The sequence below is a fragment of the Trachurus trachurus genome (assembly GCF_905171665.1).
Source record: "Trachurus trachurus genome assembly, chromosome: 5".
Classification (NCBI taxonomy): domain Eukaryota; kingdom Metazoa; phylum Chordata; class Actinopteri; order Carangiformes; family Carangidae; genus Trachurus; species Trachurus trachurus.
The window spans coordinates 9193857-9212233 of record NC_139896.1 but is presented as its reverse complement, the minus strand read 5'-3'; the positions used below and the strand labels follow the sequence as shown (position 1 = coordinate 9212233).

The 18377-nt window shown below is 42.1% G+C and overlaps 2 protein-coding genes and 1 long non-coding RNA gene across 3 annotated transcripts; 1 reads left to right on the top strand and 2 right to left on the bottom strand.

The window, feature by feature from the left end:
- Positions 1–4676: 4676 nt before the first annotated feature.
- On the top strand, positions 4677–5820 carry msx1a (muscle segment homeobox 1a; the record flags this gene model as incomplete). Its single annotated transcript, XM_083971661.1, has 2 exons — positions 4677–5115; positions 5399–5820. 2 exons carry the CDS (start codon positions 4677–4679, stop codon positions 5818–5820), a joined length of 861 nt encoding a protein of 286 aa, XP_083827787.1.
- A 4553-nt stretch (positions 5821–10373) lies between these two features.
- On the bottom strand, positions 10374–12087 carry LOC310986247. The gene is made up of 4 exons (XR_014595400.1): positions 12031–12087; positions 11211–11363; positions 11020–11119; positions 10374–10895 (listed from the first exon to the last, which is right to left on the bottom strand). It is a non-coding gene; the product is annotated as an uncharacterized lncRNA (long non-coding RNA).
- A 4683-nt stretch (positions 12088–16770) lies between these two features.
- Positions 16771–17966, bottom strand: LOC310986535 (cytokine-like protein 1). The gene is made up of 4 exons (XM_083972473.1): positions 17766–17966; positions 17615–17659; positions 17116–17262; positions 16771–17018 (listed from the first exon to the last, which is right to left on the bottom strand). Exons 1-4 carry the CDS (start codon positions 17910–17912, stop codon positions 16917–16919), a joined length of 441 nt encoding a protein of 146 aa, XP_083828599.1. The 5' UTR covers positions 17913–17966; the 3' UTR covers positions 16771–16916.
- Positions 17967–18377: the final 411 nt, after the last annotated feature.

Sequence of the window (18377 nt, the reverse complement as noted above, 5' to 3'; positions counted from 1 at the left end):
CGCCGCGCCGGCGACAACCGAGCTGAAAACCGCTTCTTTTCTTTCTTTCTTTCTTTCTTTTTTTTCTTCCCTTGAACCGCACGAGGGTTTTTATCATCACCGAGGGACACATTCATCCCGCCTGTCAGCCAGGGAGAGGTGAGGGAGATGAATGGGGAATAAAGTTCACTAAGCGCTGGGTCTGATTGACTTAAGAGAGTTAATAATTCCAAAAAACACCCAATTTCTTCTCCTTCTTCTCTTCTTTTTCTTCGAGCCGCACGAGGTCGTTTAATCCCCGAAGCTTCACGTGCATTTATCATCGAGGCTCCTGCACGTTTGGAGCCCGTTTCTCTGCGAGCTGCTGTTTTTCCTGCTGCTCAGTGGCTCAGTGGCTCTGGTGGACTGGTGCAGCCTGAACCACTCACTCCCTCAAACACCAGAACTCAACTGCGGGTTGATACTAAATTTGTCTTTAATTTCCTCACTTTTTTTTCTTTTTTTTTTTTTCATTTACACAATGTGCAAAATATGGCTATTTCCCTATGACTATATTAACATAGCCTATGTTAATACATATAATAGTAGCCTAGTTATAGTAAATGTTAAGTGCTGAATTATAGGTGAGTCATTGTATTTGTATAAAGTTTGAATAAATAGCCTCATTCAAAAGCTTTGCATCTTTAAATTAGACTGTATCAAAATTAACTGTTATTTATTGTTAAATAGTTTTTTAACAGCACTCTTCCCCCTTTATTCCACAATGACTGGATATATTATAGTAAGTGCAATGTTAAATAAAATATGCACATCTCCATGTTCTTATGCGCAGTGTTTAGGTATTCAGCTACTACATTACATGCATTGTTATTCTGGGGGGTGGTGGTGGGGATTACCAGGACGTGAACTGGCTTCAGTAAACGAGGCGCTATCTGACTTTTGGACTTTTGGACGCATCCACCTGCCAAAGCGACTGGAGCTCCAGTCCGCAGGGCCGAACCTGTGAGCCAGGGAGAGTGAATGGCATCTTGAAGCTTAAATGACCGTGATGCATTGTTGCTCACTGGCAGCGGAGGGATCCCTGTCCGCCTGATTGCGCTAATTACTTTGAAATAGGAGACATTATGTATAATTGTGCAGAGCTCGGGCCTGGACTGTGCCTGTGTGCACCCATGCACTTGTTTCTTTCATCCCCTCTGACCTGCACCAAAAAAAAAAAAGTCGCTGTCGTAGTTCAAATCACCTGCCTGTTACTCAGATCATCAAGTGTTCACAACTTTGAGCAGCTCCATCATTATTAGAGACAGTTTGGTTTATTTATTTATTTAATTCTCCGGTGCAGGCGCAAATTCACATGTGACCAAGCTGGAGAAGTTACAACTCACATATGCGGTCGGTGTGTGTGTCACTGTCCTCAGGCGAGAGTCATTCACTGGCACCAAGTGCAAATATTTTCCCTGTGAAAATGCCTTTTGACATCCACGCTGCCTTTTATGTCTTTACAGTCCAAATTGACAGGGTTGCATGAAAAGGGTTAAGACAACTTTGAGAGGAGTCAACAATGGGCCTTTGTGCGCAGTCCCTGCCTCCTGACTGGGAATCAAAGGTAGTTTATAAAGAGAAATAAAGGCCCGATGAGCCTTACAGTTGTTTTGTATCTCAGCTCGGCCCTCATTTGTTGCCTCGGGATTTGAATAAAACGCTATGGTAATCGTCTTCTCCATGGCATATCAAGCCTTCTTAAAAAGGGCCAGTGTTTGGGATGCTAATTACAACCAGCATTGTTTTCCATGACCGCTGTCCCTGTGATGATCCGCAGACTGATCGACTGGAGGCTGCAGCGACCGAGGCCCCAAATCAGGTTTAGCAGATGTTGATCAAAATCACTCAAATCATAATCAAATCATCTAATACCGACAGTAGGCTATTAGATGATACGGTGGAGAGTGTAGCAGACATCATTACATCAGTGATTGGATCATTAAACACGCGTGTGTGTGCAGAAGGAATCCTAACAATAACCACAGAGGTGCAGAGTTTTAAGAGTCAAACACGACTCTGATTTATGAGTTTCTGAACATCCCCACAAAAATTAGCAGGCTATACGCGTCGTTGCCAAAACAGCCTCTGTTGCCTATTTGTGTTTACGCACCCTCGGTTAACGAGTCGCATGTTTGAGGGAGCCTGAAGTTAAGTGTGTGTGTGTGTGTGTGTGTGTGTGTGTGTGTGTGTGTGTGTGTGTGTGTGTGTGTGTGTGTGTGTGTGTGTGTGTGTGTGTGTGTGTGTGTGTGTACCCCGGGCAGAGGGCGACTTCAGACGGACGTGGGAGCTCCGGAGACTCTCGGTGACTTCAAAGCCTTTTCGGAGCAAGGCCACTCGTTCCAGGTTAGAGGCTTTAAGTGTTTCCAAACACGCTGCAGCTGCACGCGGAGTACTGCTACCTGCACGCACGCGCGCACACACACACACACACACATTCACATTCACACACACACACACACACACACACCCGGATGTGCTGCAGAGGAAATGATAAATTAAGACTTGTGTGTTAAGTTCTGTGGGACCAGGTAACAGAACAATTAAAGATCACTTGGGGTCTCTATTTAAAAAAAAAAAACTCTAAGTGAACCGGAAGTCACACTGTTATTAATTTTTTAATAGAATTATGATTATGAACTTTTAATTTGAAACGCAATTTATAATAAATCACAATTCTTGGTCTTGTTTTATTATCAATATGGATTTTATTTTATTTCATCTTCTCTGTTTTGTTTTTTAATTGCTACACTTTCCTTCATGTTATGGCTCGTGGAGTAGCAATTTCTTAAATTATGAATGAGCACGTTCCCCAGTAGCAAATGATTTACTTTATCGTGTCATCTATATTTGCTCATACATGCTAAGGAGTGGAGTCTGAACCTGCGTCAGTGGTAAACCACCTTGAATGTTAATTACATTATTGTTCCAGTGCAGGAAGCTATTTAATATTTCTAACTATTATGACTTCACCATAGAGAGGTTATCAGCTTTACATGAGGGAACTTGGATCCAGAGGTGGTTATACAGATGCTGAGGTGTCCAGCAGCAGCAGCAGCAGCAGCAGCAGCAGCACAGATCACCATCATCTGCCTGCGCACACAGACATAACAACAAACACCTCCGCGCACTGAGATCATGTGCTCTAATGTGTATCTTGGGAAACGCAACAAGGAATCCTTTTAAGTAGAAGGGGGCTTTCTGAGAGTAACTAGTGGGCGCTGACCTTTTCTTCTGCGGAGCCTACTATTACACCGACCATGGTGCTCATTTGAATAGATGGAAGTGGCGTGCGATCGGGCTGAGAAAAAGCTAATTTTTCAGGCTGAATGGCTCAGTGTCCCTGGGCTAGGGCGGGTATGGAGGAGGAGGAGGAGGCGGTGCTGAGCTCTCGGTGCGCGGGTTCAACTTCTTCTATAGTCTCGCTAGAAGTGGAGGCTTTGATCCGGCCGCTGCTGGCGCCTAAAAACAACATAACTTGTCTGCGCATTAGGGAAGACTGACAAATCGTGACAGATTGTTTATGCGTGGTAATTAGCGACGCAGACGCTTCCCTGAGAACTGACGAATCTGTGGTAATAAGGTGAACTGTTTTTAAGCTCCCCTGAAGCCCATTTCAGATATATAATTTATTGCACCGACATTATTGGATATGAAATCATACTTTTACGCCTGCATCCAATGAGATAGGACGAGTTTCTATAGAGAGTTGGTGATATATTTAATGCTCTCCTTTTTAAAGGGCTGCAGATAATGATAAGGTAAGGTAGAAGGCTACAGGAGGTACAGCCAGGTAAATCAATGACAGTCGAGGGTTAAATCCCTCCCTGGCTCCACGCTGCCTCCACCCCCCCGGACTCCACATAATTTTTGACTTTAATGGATGTAGTCAAAGGAGAAGGGGGGAAAAAATCCCACTGACCCCCCCACCCCAAGCCCAATAATTACCCCTAAATGACAGCGAAGGCCCTGTGCGTTTCAATCTGATTAGAGCCCCGCAGCTGTCAATAAACAGCGCGCTGCAAGAGGTTCATCACATAACGAGGCTGCAGGAAACTGTTGTGCAATATCCAAGGCTCGGTGCTGCTGCAGCGGGGAGATGTATAATGCACATGCATGGCACAAGTCCCGATGTGGGTCGAACCGAATCAAGTTTGTCCCAAAATCATCATAAGGCAAGAAAAGTTATCAAAGATGGTTGTAAATATGATGAGATATAATGCCCACGCCTTTTAGTTCTCATTATAAAATGACAGGAACTTAATGGAAGGATAATTACAGGGTACACTTACGGGCAAAAGATCATTTGTGGGATTTAGTCCTGGAGGTTTTTTTTATGTGTGTGTGTGTTTATGTTTATCTGAAGTTGGTTTTACAAAAAAAGAAAAAAGAAGTAACTATTGTTAACTTTCCCACTCTGTTTTTTTTTTTTTTTTTCTTGGACTCTCTCAGGGGCCGGCCCATCTGAACCCTGATTGGCTGCCTCTCTCTCCACGCCTGCCTTATTATAGCCCTGCACTCCAATTTGGTCACATAAACATGAGGATACCGTCACCTTAGGGCGCACTGCTGCTGCTGCAACTTTTTTTGTAACTCTTTTTCTTTGCACGACGACACCCACGAGCAGTCGCTTCACCACCAGTGCCAGTCGGACCTGTATGGCCCCATCGATCGTCATGTCAGCTTTGACCGCTGGTTTGAAAACTGAAGACCTTCCTCCCCGCGCGGCTCTCGTCGGCAGAGGCGAGATGCAGCAGACCAGCCTGAGCCCCGCAGAGGAGACTGGGAAGCCCAAAGTCGCTATTCTGCCCTTCAGCGTCGAGGCACTGATGGCTGATAGGAAGCCCAGCAGGGAGTTGCCATCCCCGGATCATGCCACATCCGTAGCCGGGACGTCCCATGCGCTGGGAAAGGGCGCACGGATGGGCTCTTTCGGTAGTCTGGATACTTCACTTCCTGCTTTACCCATGAGCTCCTCGTTTTCGGTGGGCGATATCATGAACATGCCAGAAGACGTACTGATTAAACCCGAGAGCCCGGACAGTCAAGAGAGGTCTTCATGGATACAGAGTCCTCGGTTTTCTCCTACACCTCCACGTAAGTTGAAGCTACAGAGTTATAACGTGTATCCTATAGCTAGGTTAGAGGAATGGATAATAAATGTGTGTAATATTGTTGTTTTGTTTTTAATCGTAAATCTATCAATTGTGGACTGCTGTGGGGATTGATTTCTTTCATGTCTGTGTGCTTTAAACATGAGAACTTTGTACCCAGTTGGTCTTTGTCAGTTTTTATCCCGGGTGGGTTTGGCATTACGCGTTGTAATCCAGGGTTTTAAATGGAAGCGTTTTGTCTCCCCCCCTCCCTCCCCTCCTCACAGGAAGGTTGAGTCCTCCTGCCTGCCCTCTGCGAAAACACAAGACGAACAGAAAGCCCCGGACCCCGTTCACCACGTCCCAGCTGCTGGCCCTGGAGAGGAAGTTCCGCCAGAAGCAGTACCTTTCCATCGCCGAGCGCGCAGAGTTCTCCAGTTCCCTCAACTTGACGGAGACCCAGGTCAAAATCTGGTTTCAGAACAGGAGAGCCAAAGCCAAGAGGCTGCAGGAGGCAGAACTTGAAAAACTGAAAATGGCAGCTAAGCCTATGCTGCCTCCGGCTTTCGGGATTTCCTTTCCACTCGGTGCGCACGTCCCCGGGTCCTACGCAGGGTCGCACCCGTTCCAGAGGCACCACTCGCTGCCGGTTTCCCCCGTGGGACTGTACGCCGCTCACGTCGGATACAGTATGTACCACCTCGCTTGACTGGGACGAGGGGCTAAAGACTTATTTCCAATGTGAGCCCCGCGAGCGCGAGGTGGGTGGGTATAGGGGAAGTCAGATGGACAGGTGAGGTGGCACTCTAGTAAATACAGAGGCGTCCTGACGTTGGTGTCACATCTGGTCATGGCCCCTTCTGAGGAACCTTGAAGTTTATCCACTTCTCTTGACCTCGCCAGTAAGTTCACACACTGCAAAAATACTCCAGCTTTACTGGTCATTTAATCCTGACTGTTAAATCTGTTTGTCAGTGGAATTTTAAAATTTATAATAATAAGAGCAATAATGAAGAGCGCATTGATCGTTAGGTGTAAGATGAGAGTGTGAGACTAAATGACTTTAAGATGGATATTTTTGCGGTGCAGAGGTGAAGAACATCTTAGTACCTGTAGGCCTATATGGACAGTCAAGTATGGACAGCAGGCTGTGTGTCTGTCACGGAGAGCCCACTCTGCCTCCAGCCAGGTGAAAAGGTCTCCTCCACGAGCCTCAATCATTAAAGTAACAAGACTATTTGCTGCAGCTTGAAATATTTGCACCAACAAACTTAACGTTGGGCTTTTATCGTCGCATTCGTGCTGCTGTCACACTGCGAGAACCATACTTTCCTATTGTTTTGCATTCATATCAATGCGTAACTATACAGTGGGTTACTGAACCCAGTGTCCATGAATGCTCTTTGTGAATTTGGAGAACCACAGCATTTGTTTTTTTGGTTTTGTTTTGTTTTTTGTTTTTTTGTTTTTTATAACAGCACTGTCTGTTGTTGGATTGATTCCCTTCGGAAGGGATAATGTGTACTGTAAAATAATGTATATTTGAAGAATATCCTCATTTATATTATGAATATATTTGTGACATAACTTAACAATAAATTGTTTATTCTTTTTTCATTAATACGTTTTATTTTTCATTTTGACTGACACTGCTGCACCAAAATCTTTAACAGCTCTGAAAAATATACTATTTTCCTCCTGTTAAATTTGAAATAGAGAAATATTAGATATTCTAAAATTCCTCACCTATATTATAGTGAAGTTTGGAGCCACTGGGAGTGAGCTATGAGCGAACAAGCGTCAACAAGCAGAAGTGAAAAATTATTATTATTATCAGGCCTATTAAAGCAGGTTTGAAAATAAATACAGGAATGTTGATCATCTGCAGCACAGCATGATTTTAAAATTATATATTTTGAATCTCGTAGATGTACGTGACCCACATGTGTAGGTTGCCCTACTACTGTCCACATTTTCTTCAGGTTAATATTTACATCCTTCAGCCTTCACACTTCTGTGCACGCGCGCAGAAGAGGATGAGCCGCGTGCTGCAGAGCTGCTGTTGTGCTTCGCGTGAATTGAAACTTGTCACATGTTATTTTGGTGGAATGTATTTCTACAGCTGTTGCCTATTGCTTTGAAACAACTAACCTAGATTTTGTTGGCGCCAGAAGAGTTTAGGGGGGTGGAAGGGTGGGGTGGGGGGGGGGGGGGGGGGGGGGGGGGCTGGGAAAAGGAGGAGGAGGAGATGGGGTGGGGTGGTGGTGGGGGGGCTGACAACCAGTTGTGCTGACTTCAAAACACACCGATAAATATTAGAGATTGCTTCACTGGGCTAAATCGCTTGTAAACAATCCACTTTGGAGTGTCATTATGGGGTGTTCAGGGGGTGTAAAATGAGCCAGGTGACACCCCCATTATGGAGAAGACAGGGTGCCACATCCATGCATATTACATGACTGCATGCAGCACATTAAGAAAACATGTGTGGGAGTGTGCGTGTGTGTGTGTATGAGCACCTGTGTGATATGGAGGAAAATTACAGGCCACTCTGCAGCAGCAGTTTTTTTTAAAGGCTTTCTCTTGACTCCTCTGCTATTCAGGCAGGGGTTAAACTGGAGTAAAATAATTGCTGTAATGAGCAAAGGCAATCTGCCGCAGACTGAGGCCCGGCTCCAGTGAGGCTGTAGCTCCAGGCAAGGCGGAACTTTTATCATTCCTAAAATGTCAACGGGGGACTGGGACGGGCAACACTTCTCTGCTCGCTGTGATTTCCTCCTCAGCGCCGACAGCCTGCTGTCCTCAGCCAGGGCCTCAAAGTGCTGATTTATTATTAACACAGAGAGATTTTGCAATGATCAGTTGACAAGTTTTTGTTATTGCGTCAATATGAGATTAATTTATAATCGTGAGTGTTTTTTGTGTGCCTACTTTAAAGCCTGCTGAGTGCTGCCATAATTCTTAATGTCTTATTATGTCTTTCTTCATTAATCTAGTGAATATTCCTCCGCGCATCACTTTACCCATGAAGCATGAATTAATACATAATCCCTGACAATAAGTGGAAATCACACGGATGGATGCTCCATCTGAAAGGAAAAAGAAACTTTAACACAAAAGACCAAAGAGGATCGGTCTATTCTTCTAAACTCTTTCATTCTTTTGTCCCCCCTCCTCCTCCTTCTCCTCCTCCGCTCTCCATCTTGCCAGGAGCCATGCACAGAAAACAAAACTCACTTGTTTCTATCATCCAAAAGATCACAGGAGGCTGTTTGACTCCGCACTCAACCCCCTTGATCCTCTAGAAAAAAAAGAGGAATGGTTTTATAAGAAGCGGCCTCAGATAAATGACTATTAGAAGAAGAAGAGAAGAGGCTCACTGGATGTTTAACGAACCTTTAACCTCTCGTCAGGCCGGGGTAGAGGAGCTGGTACTGGGCGTTTTGTAGTTTTACAAGTTCGCCAGAAAACCAGAGCTTCATCTGGTCGTTTTATCTTTCCATAATAAATAGTGTTATGGTGTTAGAAAACAAAATATATCTGCTCCTTTATCACAGGCCCGCACGAGACCAAGACTGGTGATTGGGGACGCAGCACAAATGAAAAACGCGTTAACGCAAAGTTGATCAGACATGAATGACAAAGAGGCCTCGCATCTTAATTCTTTAATTATCTTAAATGCGATCTACTCTTAATAGTTCTAAAGGCGCCTACAGGGCTATATGTCGGTATGCATACCTATATAGTCCTACAAATGATTTGGCCACACGCACAAATGCATTGTGAAACAACCTTTACGATACCTGATCATTAACGACGCTTCCCTCTAAAACCAGTTGGACGTGATTTTGCCATAAATACAATTAGACACACGACTTCACAGTGTCATGGCCTTTAGAAAAAAAAAAGAAAAAAAAGCTCTGACGCCTCTGGTGAATAAGCACCTGGACTTATAGGCTGTAAACGTTTCATTAAAACATTATAGCCTATATAATATATAGTAATATACTGGGCTGTTGCAAGTCGCAAATCAGGTGATGTCATTTTATTTTAAATACAAAACAAAGTGTTACCAGGGTTAAATGCAGACCCAATAATATTTGAACCTTTCCGAAAAAGGTTAAAATAAATCCATTTACTATAGAAAAACTCCACATGCGTCCTGATATTGAAATGTTGTGAAAACTAAGCAAATTCCATAAAATCTGTAAAAGCCCAAGTTACCTCCACAGTTTCTATAAAATGCCACACCACCACCTTCTGTTCAGAGTCGGAGTAACATAACTTAACTTCCTTAAATAAATAAAAAGTGATCAAATCTGACTGAACTAACAGAAAGTTAAACGGAGATAAAAGCCTGAATGAATCTGAAGTTTAGTTCATCACATGTCGTTGTTGCTCTTAGGGCAATATGATTTCAGGTTAAAGCATAATAACTGACTTATAATTACAATAGCTAATATTATTCTAAGATAATATTTTTAATGACTATTATTTTTTATGTTTTTTAAGGAAATTAAGGAATAGGCTATAAAAAAAAGAACCGTTATGTTCCCTGTTGAGGATGTTCTCATGAACGTGTCTCATTTCTTTTTAGATTATTTTTCCTTCTTTTTTTTACTTAACATGTTAATTCCGAGTCCACAGTTGCACTAAAATAAATTCATGGGTTGCAGGAAAATGTTTTCATTTTCTACTATAATACCCACATTTCTTAATCGCAGACTATAAACCTGAACGCACCACCACGTCCTTGCTGCTCAGCTGTGCAGTGGGAGTCCAGTCGGAGCCACATGCTGCAGTAGGCCTACACAGCAAATTCAGAAGTGTTAATTCAACTCCTAGGGAGTTAAATTCAACACTTTAAAAGTGTCTATATTGGTCCACACTAAATCGAGTTAAAATAACACTTTTGAAAGTGTTAAACAATTAACACTGTGACAGAGTTGGAACAACACTCTCAATAGTTAAAATCTAACACTCACTGTGTTGAATTTCCCTAACACTAGTGTGTAGTGTCACAAATTAACACTATTATTGTGTTGTTTTAACACTGAATAAGGTTCAAATTATAGTAACACTATGGGAGTGTTAAATATATTATTACTGCTGCTGCTGTTAATAATAATAATAATAATAATAATAATAATAATAATAATAATAATAATAATAATAATAATAATAATACAAAATATATAAAGAAATCCACACAAGTTGTAGTTTGAATCATCATGTATTTCAAACAAGCACACAAAAACAGCACTGGCTTTGCACTAACCACAGCACAGGTTACACAATATACACAGGATTATTATCAACAGAGAGCTGGGTAGTTGTTGGAGAGTCTGTTCTCATTGCCTGTGAAGTTGAGGGCTCACCAACTTCATCCTGAGTGTCCACATCAGCAGTAGTTAAAGCAACATCTCTATGGAAATGAACAAGATGCTTCTGTATAGGTGCAAAATAATAAACAACATTCCGGCTCCACATTTTAAATGTAATGTCTTTCCAGGATAGACCATGGTGTAGTCTTAAATGCTGACAAAGCAATGCAGAACCTTTGTGGTGTGCCTGGTGTTCACGGTAGTGTTCATGGTAGTTGACACTGAAGGTGAAGAAGAGTTCATCGAAAGCTGCCAAGGATGTCTGTGTCTTGTAAGGGATGGCCTTGTGATCAATGATGACGAAGTATCTTTGGATGCTGTTCTTCTTTGCGCCAACACACAGGAGGAAGGGCTGTCCCGGCACCACACCAGATAGGAAGGTATCGCCACTGGCTCCCATCTTTAACAAAATGTAAAGAAGAATCATGAGAAAATTGTTTAAAAAGTCAATAAAAAATGTGCTTAACACCTGATGTAGGATCATCAGAATAACTGTACATACAAGTACATTAACATTTGAATACCTGCAAATATCTCACAATATGGTCCTCAGCTTGACAGGCACTGATATTGCCACTCTTTTTGTGGCTTTTGGAGGTAGGAGAAGCAGGTCACTGTCCCGGCCTAGAGGAAAAACAGGAGAAATGTCAGACACATTCACATCATAAATAACTGAGATATTTTAAAGAGAAGGAGACAAATTAACCAGACCCACCTTGTGCGGCACAGACAAGAGGTCTTCAATGTGCTCATTAGAAGTCAGTTTTTCGCAGTCTGTCAGGATCCTAGCTTTGACAAAAGTAGGCCCTTTTGTCAAAACTCTGCCGGACACTTCCTCTCCAAACATCATGGTGAAGTCTTGGTCAATCTACAGAAGAACACACATTTTTATACTATTGTTCATATGCATAGATAGCTACAACACGGCGTAACTTCAAAGTTAACGTTATAAAAACTTTTCAGAGGTTCAGCAGCTGAGGGGTGTGTGTGTGGCTCCTGTATTAGCTGCGGCTAATGATAGATTGAGAAAATAAAATTAAGATTAAACTCTTAAAAAAAAAAAAAAAATCCCAACAGTTAAAAACTCAATAAAAGCAAACTACTCCGGCCCGTAAAAAAGCTCTGGGTTTAGAGAAGAGGTCGGTGTGGCGGCCCAGTGTGTCTACACCTGTATTCCTCCAGCAGCAACATCATTAACTTAGGCTACCACCCGGAGCTAGTCCGACTTTTAGCAGCTAATGTTATCCCTAGGCAAGCAGGAGCTCAAACCCCCGGCCTATAACATTACCAAGGTTAAGCATATTTATCAACACCCATGTCTTATGTACAAAAGGAACATTAATGCACACTTGAAAAAATAGCATCAGGCTACAACAACCATGCTAACCTTAACATTGGACTTAGCCTACCATGATGTCAGCTAACTTTACACACAGGACTCCATTAGACTTATTATCATCACATACAAATACTAATGTTACTGCATAGAATAGAAGGTAATTATCAAATAGGCATGCTGCCTTTCATTTACTTACGGAAAGATACTCGGTGAAGTCCCGAAAAGAAAGTGCTGTTGCCCCTGCTCAGACTCCTGCTCAGACTGGGAATCGTCCCGCTTTGAGGAAAACACGTCACAGATCCGTTGGAGAAACTCTGTTCAGTGTTGATTTTAAAGTCAACACGTAACAGAGTTGATTTTAAGTGTTGATTTTAAAATCAACACTTAATAGTGTTGTTTGGTTTTAACTCCCCGGATTAACACCAACTCTTTTGAGGAATTAACTCTCACATAGTTGAATCAACTAAGCAAGTGTTGAATTAACACTGTATTTTTAACATTTAACACCAACACTGGAAATTTAACACTTTTGAATTTGCTGTGTATAGATATTATAAATAATGCAGCATGCATGTTGTAAATCAGTGCTCAGTCTAAGCAGAGATAAACATCATCACCAATTTCTTGCGGCTGCCTTTACCGAAAAAGACCTAATAAAAGCAGCCTCCTGCAGAAAACCAGATGTTCCCATATAGGAAACTTACAGAACAGTTACAACTATATGTTAAAATGTATAAAGCAATAAGCTCAGCATGAAGTCAGCTTGAGACTATCATGCAGTAAAAGTCGTTATTAAAGGAAGGATTTTAATACATCATTGAGTTGGACATTAAAGATGCAGGAAGCAGAGCAACCAACAGGTCTGTACATAGAGGAAATACTATATATTTTTATACATATGTATATATTTTAAATGTGTTCTGTTCATCATCTTGAGATATAACTGTGATAAAAGTGTTGCAAAGTTAAAACGGATTATAATGCAGAACGAGGACTACATTTTGTGCTTTTGTGTCCTTTAGTGTCCACTAGAGGGCAGGGCAGCATGTCTTATTTCATTTGGTTGTTTGGTTGACCTGGGATCATGACCAGGCTCTGGCCACTAGTCATGATCAGGCTGAAGTTATTAAGCAACAAAGACAACAATAGAGTCACCACCCGTGAATGTATGAGCCTATATAACTGTTAATAACTGCATTCAAGCTTGTTGAACAGTCCTTATTCACTCACTCCCCCTGTGCTAGTACAAAGTCCTCCACTGACCCTCTATTGAATAATTACTTCAATGTGTAAATCCATGGAACAATTGCGCATTTATAAGGTACATTTACTGTTGACAGGAGGGGCAGTTTAGGCCTGATGTGTGAGACTTTTTGAATCTCAGTGTGGGTTGGTGGGACTATAAGGCGGGCCCTCCATGCACAGCAGATTTACTGAGCAGCGTAATTACAACAAGTGTGGAGTGTGTGCCAATCATCTATTGGAAATTAAGGGGGAAACATTTTCTTATGTGGACTAATGAGGCAACATTTCTTTTAAAGGTGCAATAAAAGCGCTAAATGTGATGGAAAATTGCCTGAAACCCCCATAAACAAAAACTGCATCACAAAACTGCATCACCCAAACTTTAATGCAAATAGGTTTCTGATCTGTCCTTTACAAGGTAATTTATTTCAACAGAGCAGAGAATGATTACTGTCACCCCTCGGCTAAGTTTTTTGGTGTTTTACTGTGGAGCATTTAAGCATTTTGGTGCAGTGTGCAGCACTTAACATAAAATTGTTAATGTACCTGGCCGCCTGTGGTTTAAATGTTCTGTTCTCGGGTTTTTTTGCCTTAATGATAGAAAACAACACGGAGTCTGCGGCCCCTCTAATGCTGATCAATAAGCGAGGAGACTATAAGCTTTATAATCACACCGTGGGTTGGTTTCTTAACAAGCCACATGCTGCTGACGAACATTTTCATTTTTGTAGGGTTAGTTAATTAGCAGTGAGGGGTTCAGGCCTGATGGTTCAGAAGTGCAAGAACTTGATTCCTGGCACAGAAAGAAACACATTCTTGTTGCAACATGGGCCAAACTAAACTAAAACTGCAGGCTGTAAAATGATTAGTGAAATGATTAGTATGTGGTGGAAGATTAAAAACATCTTCTGCAAGGGAGTGATGATGGAGCTGTGAGATGAGGTTGTTTTTGACATAATGTCAGAAGTGGATTGATATTACAACTCATTATTATTACATTTTTAGGGGTAGGCTAAACCTCTGGGTTTGCAGATTCAAATTCTACAACATTATGCTTATAGTTTGAAACCCCTTGTGAATCCATGTGTTTTTGCTCAGTCATTTATTAAAGCACATTTTGTATGGAGTTCTTAGTCTTGATCACTAACAGAAAACCATTAGGCCCAATTCAACATCATGGCTGCAGATTTTCACAAAGGCAGAGCTCAGGGATTAACTCTGTTGTCAAGTTGAAAATAGCAATGGGAACTTTTAGATCGTAAAGTCTTAAACATTAGCATCATCTAACATTTGATCAACATGTGGCAGCAATGTAAAAATAAATCCAAGTCCATGACCACAGTCTGCAATGTTTTAAAAATGATTGAGAAAAGCAGCACTGAATACTGACAGGAAGTTCTAACAAAGGGACGTATTAAAGAGCTGTCAGTCAGGGGGGATGAAATGAGGGAGAACTGTGCTCATCTGATGTGGCACCATGAAACTGTGACAAGCAGCAGCACCACCTTGTGGCAGATCAAGGTATCACTAAGCTCTGAAGCTGAACCTTATCCAAAGCATTAAAGGCAGAGAAATGATGCTGCTGCTCATCTATCAGCCTTCAAAAGTGATTCATGCTCTCGACTCGACCCAGCAGCATCACAGCTCCCACTTCACTGCTGCTTCAACGGCACTCAAGATCAGAGAGAGACCACTCAACAGCAGGCCACGGACCAAACCTATTTCATTTGAACAGCACAAAAGGCTCTTTCATATCAGACGTTTTGAACAGTCGTAGCACAAAAAGCACAGATATTAACAATAACATCGACAATTATTCAAGAAAGCCACAGCAGTGTGACAGTGAGCCAGCAGGAAAAGCTAAATGGAATTCAGCCATAGTGGATTTTAATATCTAGAACAATGTGTTTCCTACTGTGGCATGTTCAAACACGTCTTTGTCTGTCTGAAACGCAAAAATCACAAACACATTGTGAATCTCCCATGATTCTTCCTTTCTTTCATTAAATCTATTGCAGTTTTGCATATTGCATGTTGGGGAGGGAGTCCTTCAATGAATGACCCTGTGGAGGCGTCAAAAAAGTCCCTGCTGGCAGCAGCACTTAACTTTACCCAACCACATGACAGTGACAGTCAATTAATTTGTCAAAATTAAACTGAATGAGTGTTCAAGACAGATTACCCATTAGAAGTGATTTCATGCCTCTACAATTCAATTTTAATTGAATGAATAACATTAGCATTAACAGCAGTTTACTTACCAAATATTTCTTTACTCACTTACTTTGACTCTCTTCATATAGCTACTTGTCTCCAGTGGTGGAAAGCAATCCTCTTGTTTCCTCTGAAGTTTGCATGCCAACCGGCTTCATGTGGCCTGGTCACCTGGTTTGGTCTGGTCTGTAGCATCCAGTCTGCTCTGAAGATACAGTGCTGCTCAGAGGGCATATCATAACTTCTTGGACTATAAATGTGATGATAGGTGAAGCTCTTGGAAAAACTAGTGACAGTACAATACACTGACTAAGTAGCAATAAACAAATTATCTTAAACGATATTCAAGCAATAATCCAGGATTCAACAGGATGCAGTCCACATTAGATATGAAGTCTGAATGTGATATGAATTAATATTCTATTAACTGGCAAAAAGAAAAGAAAAGAAACAGGGACAACTCAGAGAAATGAATCCCTGCAGACCCACCTGTTTGTAGGTTACAGTCTTGCCAACAGAGAGCAGCAGAGGCCATGAATAAAACCAGGAAGGCAAAGTGTTCCCAGTTAACCGATTGTTCCCACATCACAACACTGCATGCAAAACAACAGCAGGAGCAACATTATTCACTGCATCTGTCCAAAAAGCACAGGGGCACGCTTTTTCATCTGGAGGGTTAATGTTTCAAGTTATTTCTGTCAGCTAAAATGTAAAAGAAAGCAGGAACCATGATCTATGCACAGCCACATTGTTCTCTCACAGTTCATCCATCACAGATCCCAGACACAACCACCAGTTAAAGCCTCTGTGCTGTGACGTATGGTTACTTGAAATACAGTTGTATTTCTGTTCTGAAATACAAGAGAATGAGAGTTCATACTGACAGGGAGTCTGAGGATATCAGTGCATGAGCTCATAAAAAGAACATAAACAACACACAGCCCTATTTACATTAAGAGATGTTTTATTAATAATATAAGACATACTGTATAGAGATTGTCATTAGGTATACATAACGGCACACGTTTCTAATATGTCTGTGATAGTGGACATTACTTCATATGCTTAATGCCATAAAAATATAAATTTTACTCCAAGCGCAGTGACAAATAAAAACACTTCTGTATAATTGAATCAATGCTTAGGACATACATTTCTTACATAATGTTTCTAACCACCATGTTCAACTCGTGTTTACAAAATGCTGTATAGTGCTCCTTTAAGACATCGTAGTCAGACCAAGGGTTATGGCAACACAACATATTTCTCTTAATGACACACGGAGCTTTGATCAGCCCTGGTAAGTAAGCAGCGGTTAAAGCCCGGCTCACAAGCATCTCTTATTGCTTTATTATTTCAAGGTTTTCGTCGGCATGGTTGGCATTCAGCAAATTTCCTGTGGAAAGTTCGGCCTCCTTGCTGTAATGTAACCACACATGTCCACTAACATGAGTCTGCAGCTAACGCGGAGCCAACTGGGTAAGGTATGAAACAGCATAATACACTGTAGGCTGTGGTGCGTGCTGTACATGTATTTTGTACCTGCATTCTACATATTGCTGATATGTGTTTCTTTATGAATGAATAGACCAGTGTATGTCTTCGTCTCCTCTTGTGTGTTGCTCATCTGTCCTCCTGCAGAAGCTGAAGCCTGTCCTCAGCAAAGTAGGGCCTGGTGTGGCCAGTATCAATAGCCTCACAGTCATCTGTGAAAAACACCAGGTCCTGCCAACGAAAAACAAAGACATGTGGTCAAGTCACTCGTGCATGAAAACAAGAATGTTGAGGTCGGGAACGCTGCAGATTTTGGAGATTCTCTCACCCGATAACAGACTCTGGTGATGATGGAGTACAGATTTTGGATCTTGCGTTTCAGCAGCACCATTCTGGGACGCTCTCTGCAGTACTGGTTGGGATGGTTCAGCACCACATAGAGAAAGTCACGCAGCTTGGTGGTGACGCATTGGTTCTGCAAGGAAAACAGAACAATACTTTTAATGCTTAAAAAAAAAGAACATCAGCAACAAATTTAAAATCAATTATTCAAAGAATATGCTGCACAGATTTACTCATGTCATCAAGTAAACTCTTTTTTCCCCTCATATATTGTAATTTCACAATCTTTCATCATGCAAACAAACCATGAAGTTATGTTATTGTTTTATTTTGTACTTAATTAAAAACTGCTCTCAGTATGTAGCTAACTGAGCTTTGGAAGTGAAGTGGTTATCCCAACTTCATGGAAACCCCCTGAAACCAATGCCAGCACCTCCGTGTGTGTTCCCCACATCATTTGCATCACCCCGCTGCTTTCAACTTACATGCACATCCAGGAAGATGGGAGGTAGGATCTCAGCACACGTTTTCTGCAACGTCGAACATCATCGTTAGAACAAAACAGCACAGTCAAACACAGCCTTGTCTCTCTGTCTGCACAACAGTGACAGTGCAACGAGCGCCAGAAGTGCTTACCGTGCGGTGGTAAGTGTGTATTTTCTCCAACAGAGCCATGACTTCTTTGCTCAGGCCGAGCGCCCTGGAGTAGCAGGTCGGAGGCGCGCACTCCGACAGCCACACAAAGCTGAAGAAACACACCACGGTGGCCAGTCCCAGCCTCATGTTTGGGTTGTAAACGCTGCTGCTGCTGATCGGGATCTGCCTCCAGCTACTGCTGCTGCTCGTACAGCCAACGCTGTGTCAAATAGTAAAGAGGAGGACTTGCTGCAGTTTTAAGGATGGTGTAGTAAAAAAAAAAAAAAAAAAAAAAAAAACGACGGACGGTGACGTGGACGCGCCGCAAGAGTGAGGAAAACATCTGGGGTCTGCTGTGTTTTGGAGAGAAAAATGTGTTCATGTGAGCTCCAAATGCCAGGGATGACTGATCCTCTGCTGCTGATAACACAGCCAAACGGTTTGCAGACCCCCCCTTCCACCACCACCACATCCACGAGCCAGCTCTGCGGCTGAGAGCGGGGTATTTATATCAGCTATTGAATTATCGATGGGAGTCAAACCACTGTACATGTCATAAGCAAACAAGGCAAAATTCAGGGGAAATTTGGACTCTTAAGTTATGATCTTCAT

What these genes read in the sequence shown, in the direction of transcription:
- LOC310986535 (XM_083972473.1), bottom strand. Translation starts at nt 17,912, where the DNA reads ATGAGGCTGGGACTGGCCACCGTGGTGTGTTTCTTCAGCTTTGTGTGG. An exon ending in CCATCTTCCTGGATGTGCAT is followed by an intron (nt 17,263 to 17,614) that starts GTAAGTTGAAAG and finishes TTTTCCTTGCAG; the next exon opens with AACCAATGCGTCACCACCAA. An exon ending in TCACCAGAGTCTGTTATCGG is followed by an intron (nt 17,019 to 17,115) that starts GTGAGAGAATCT and finishes TTTCGTTGGCAG; the next exon opens with GACCTGGTGTTTTTCACAGA.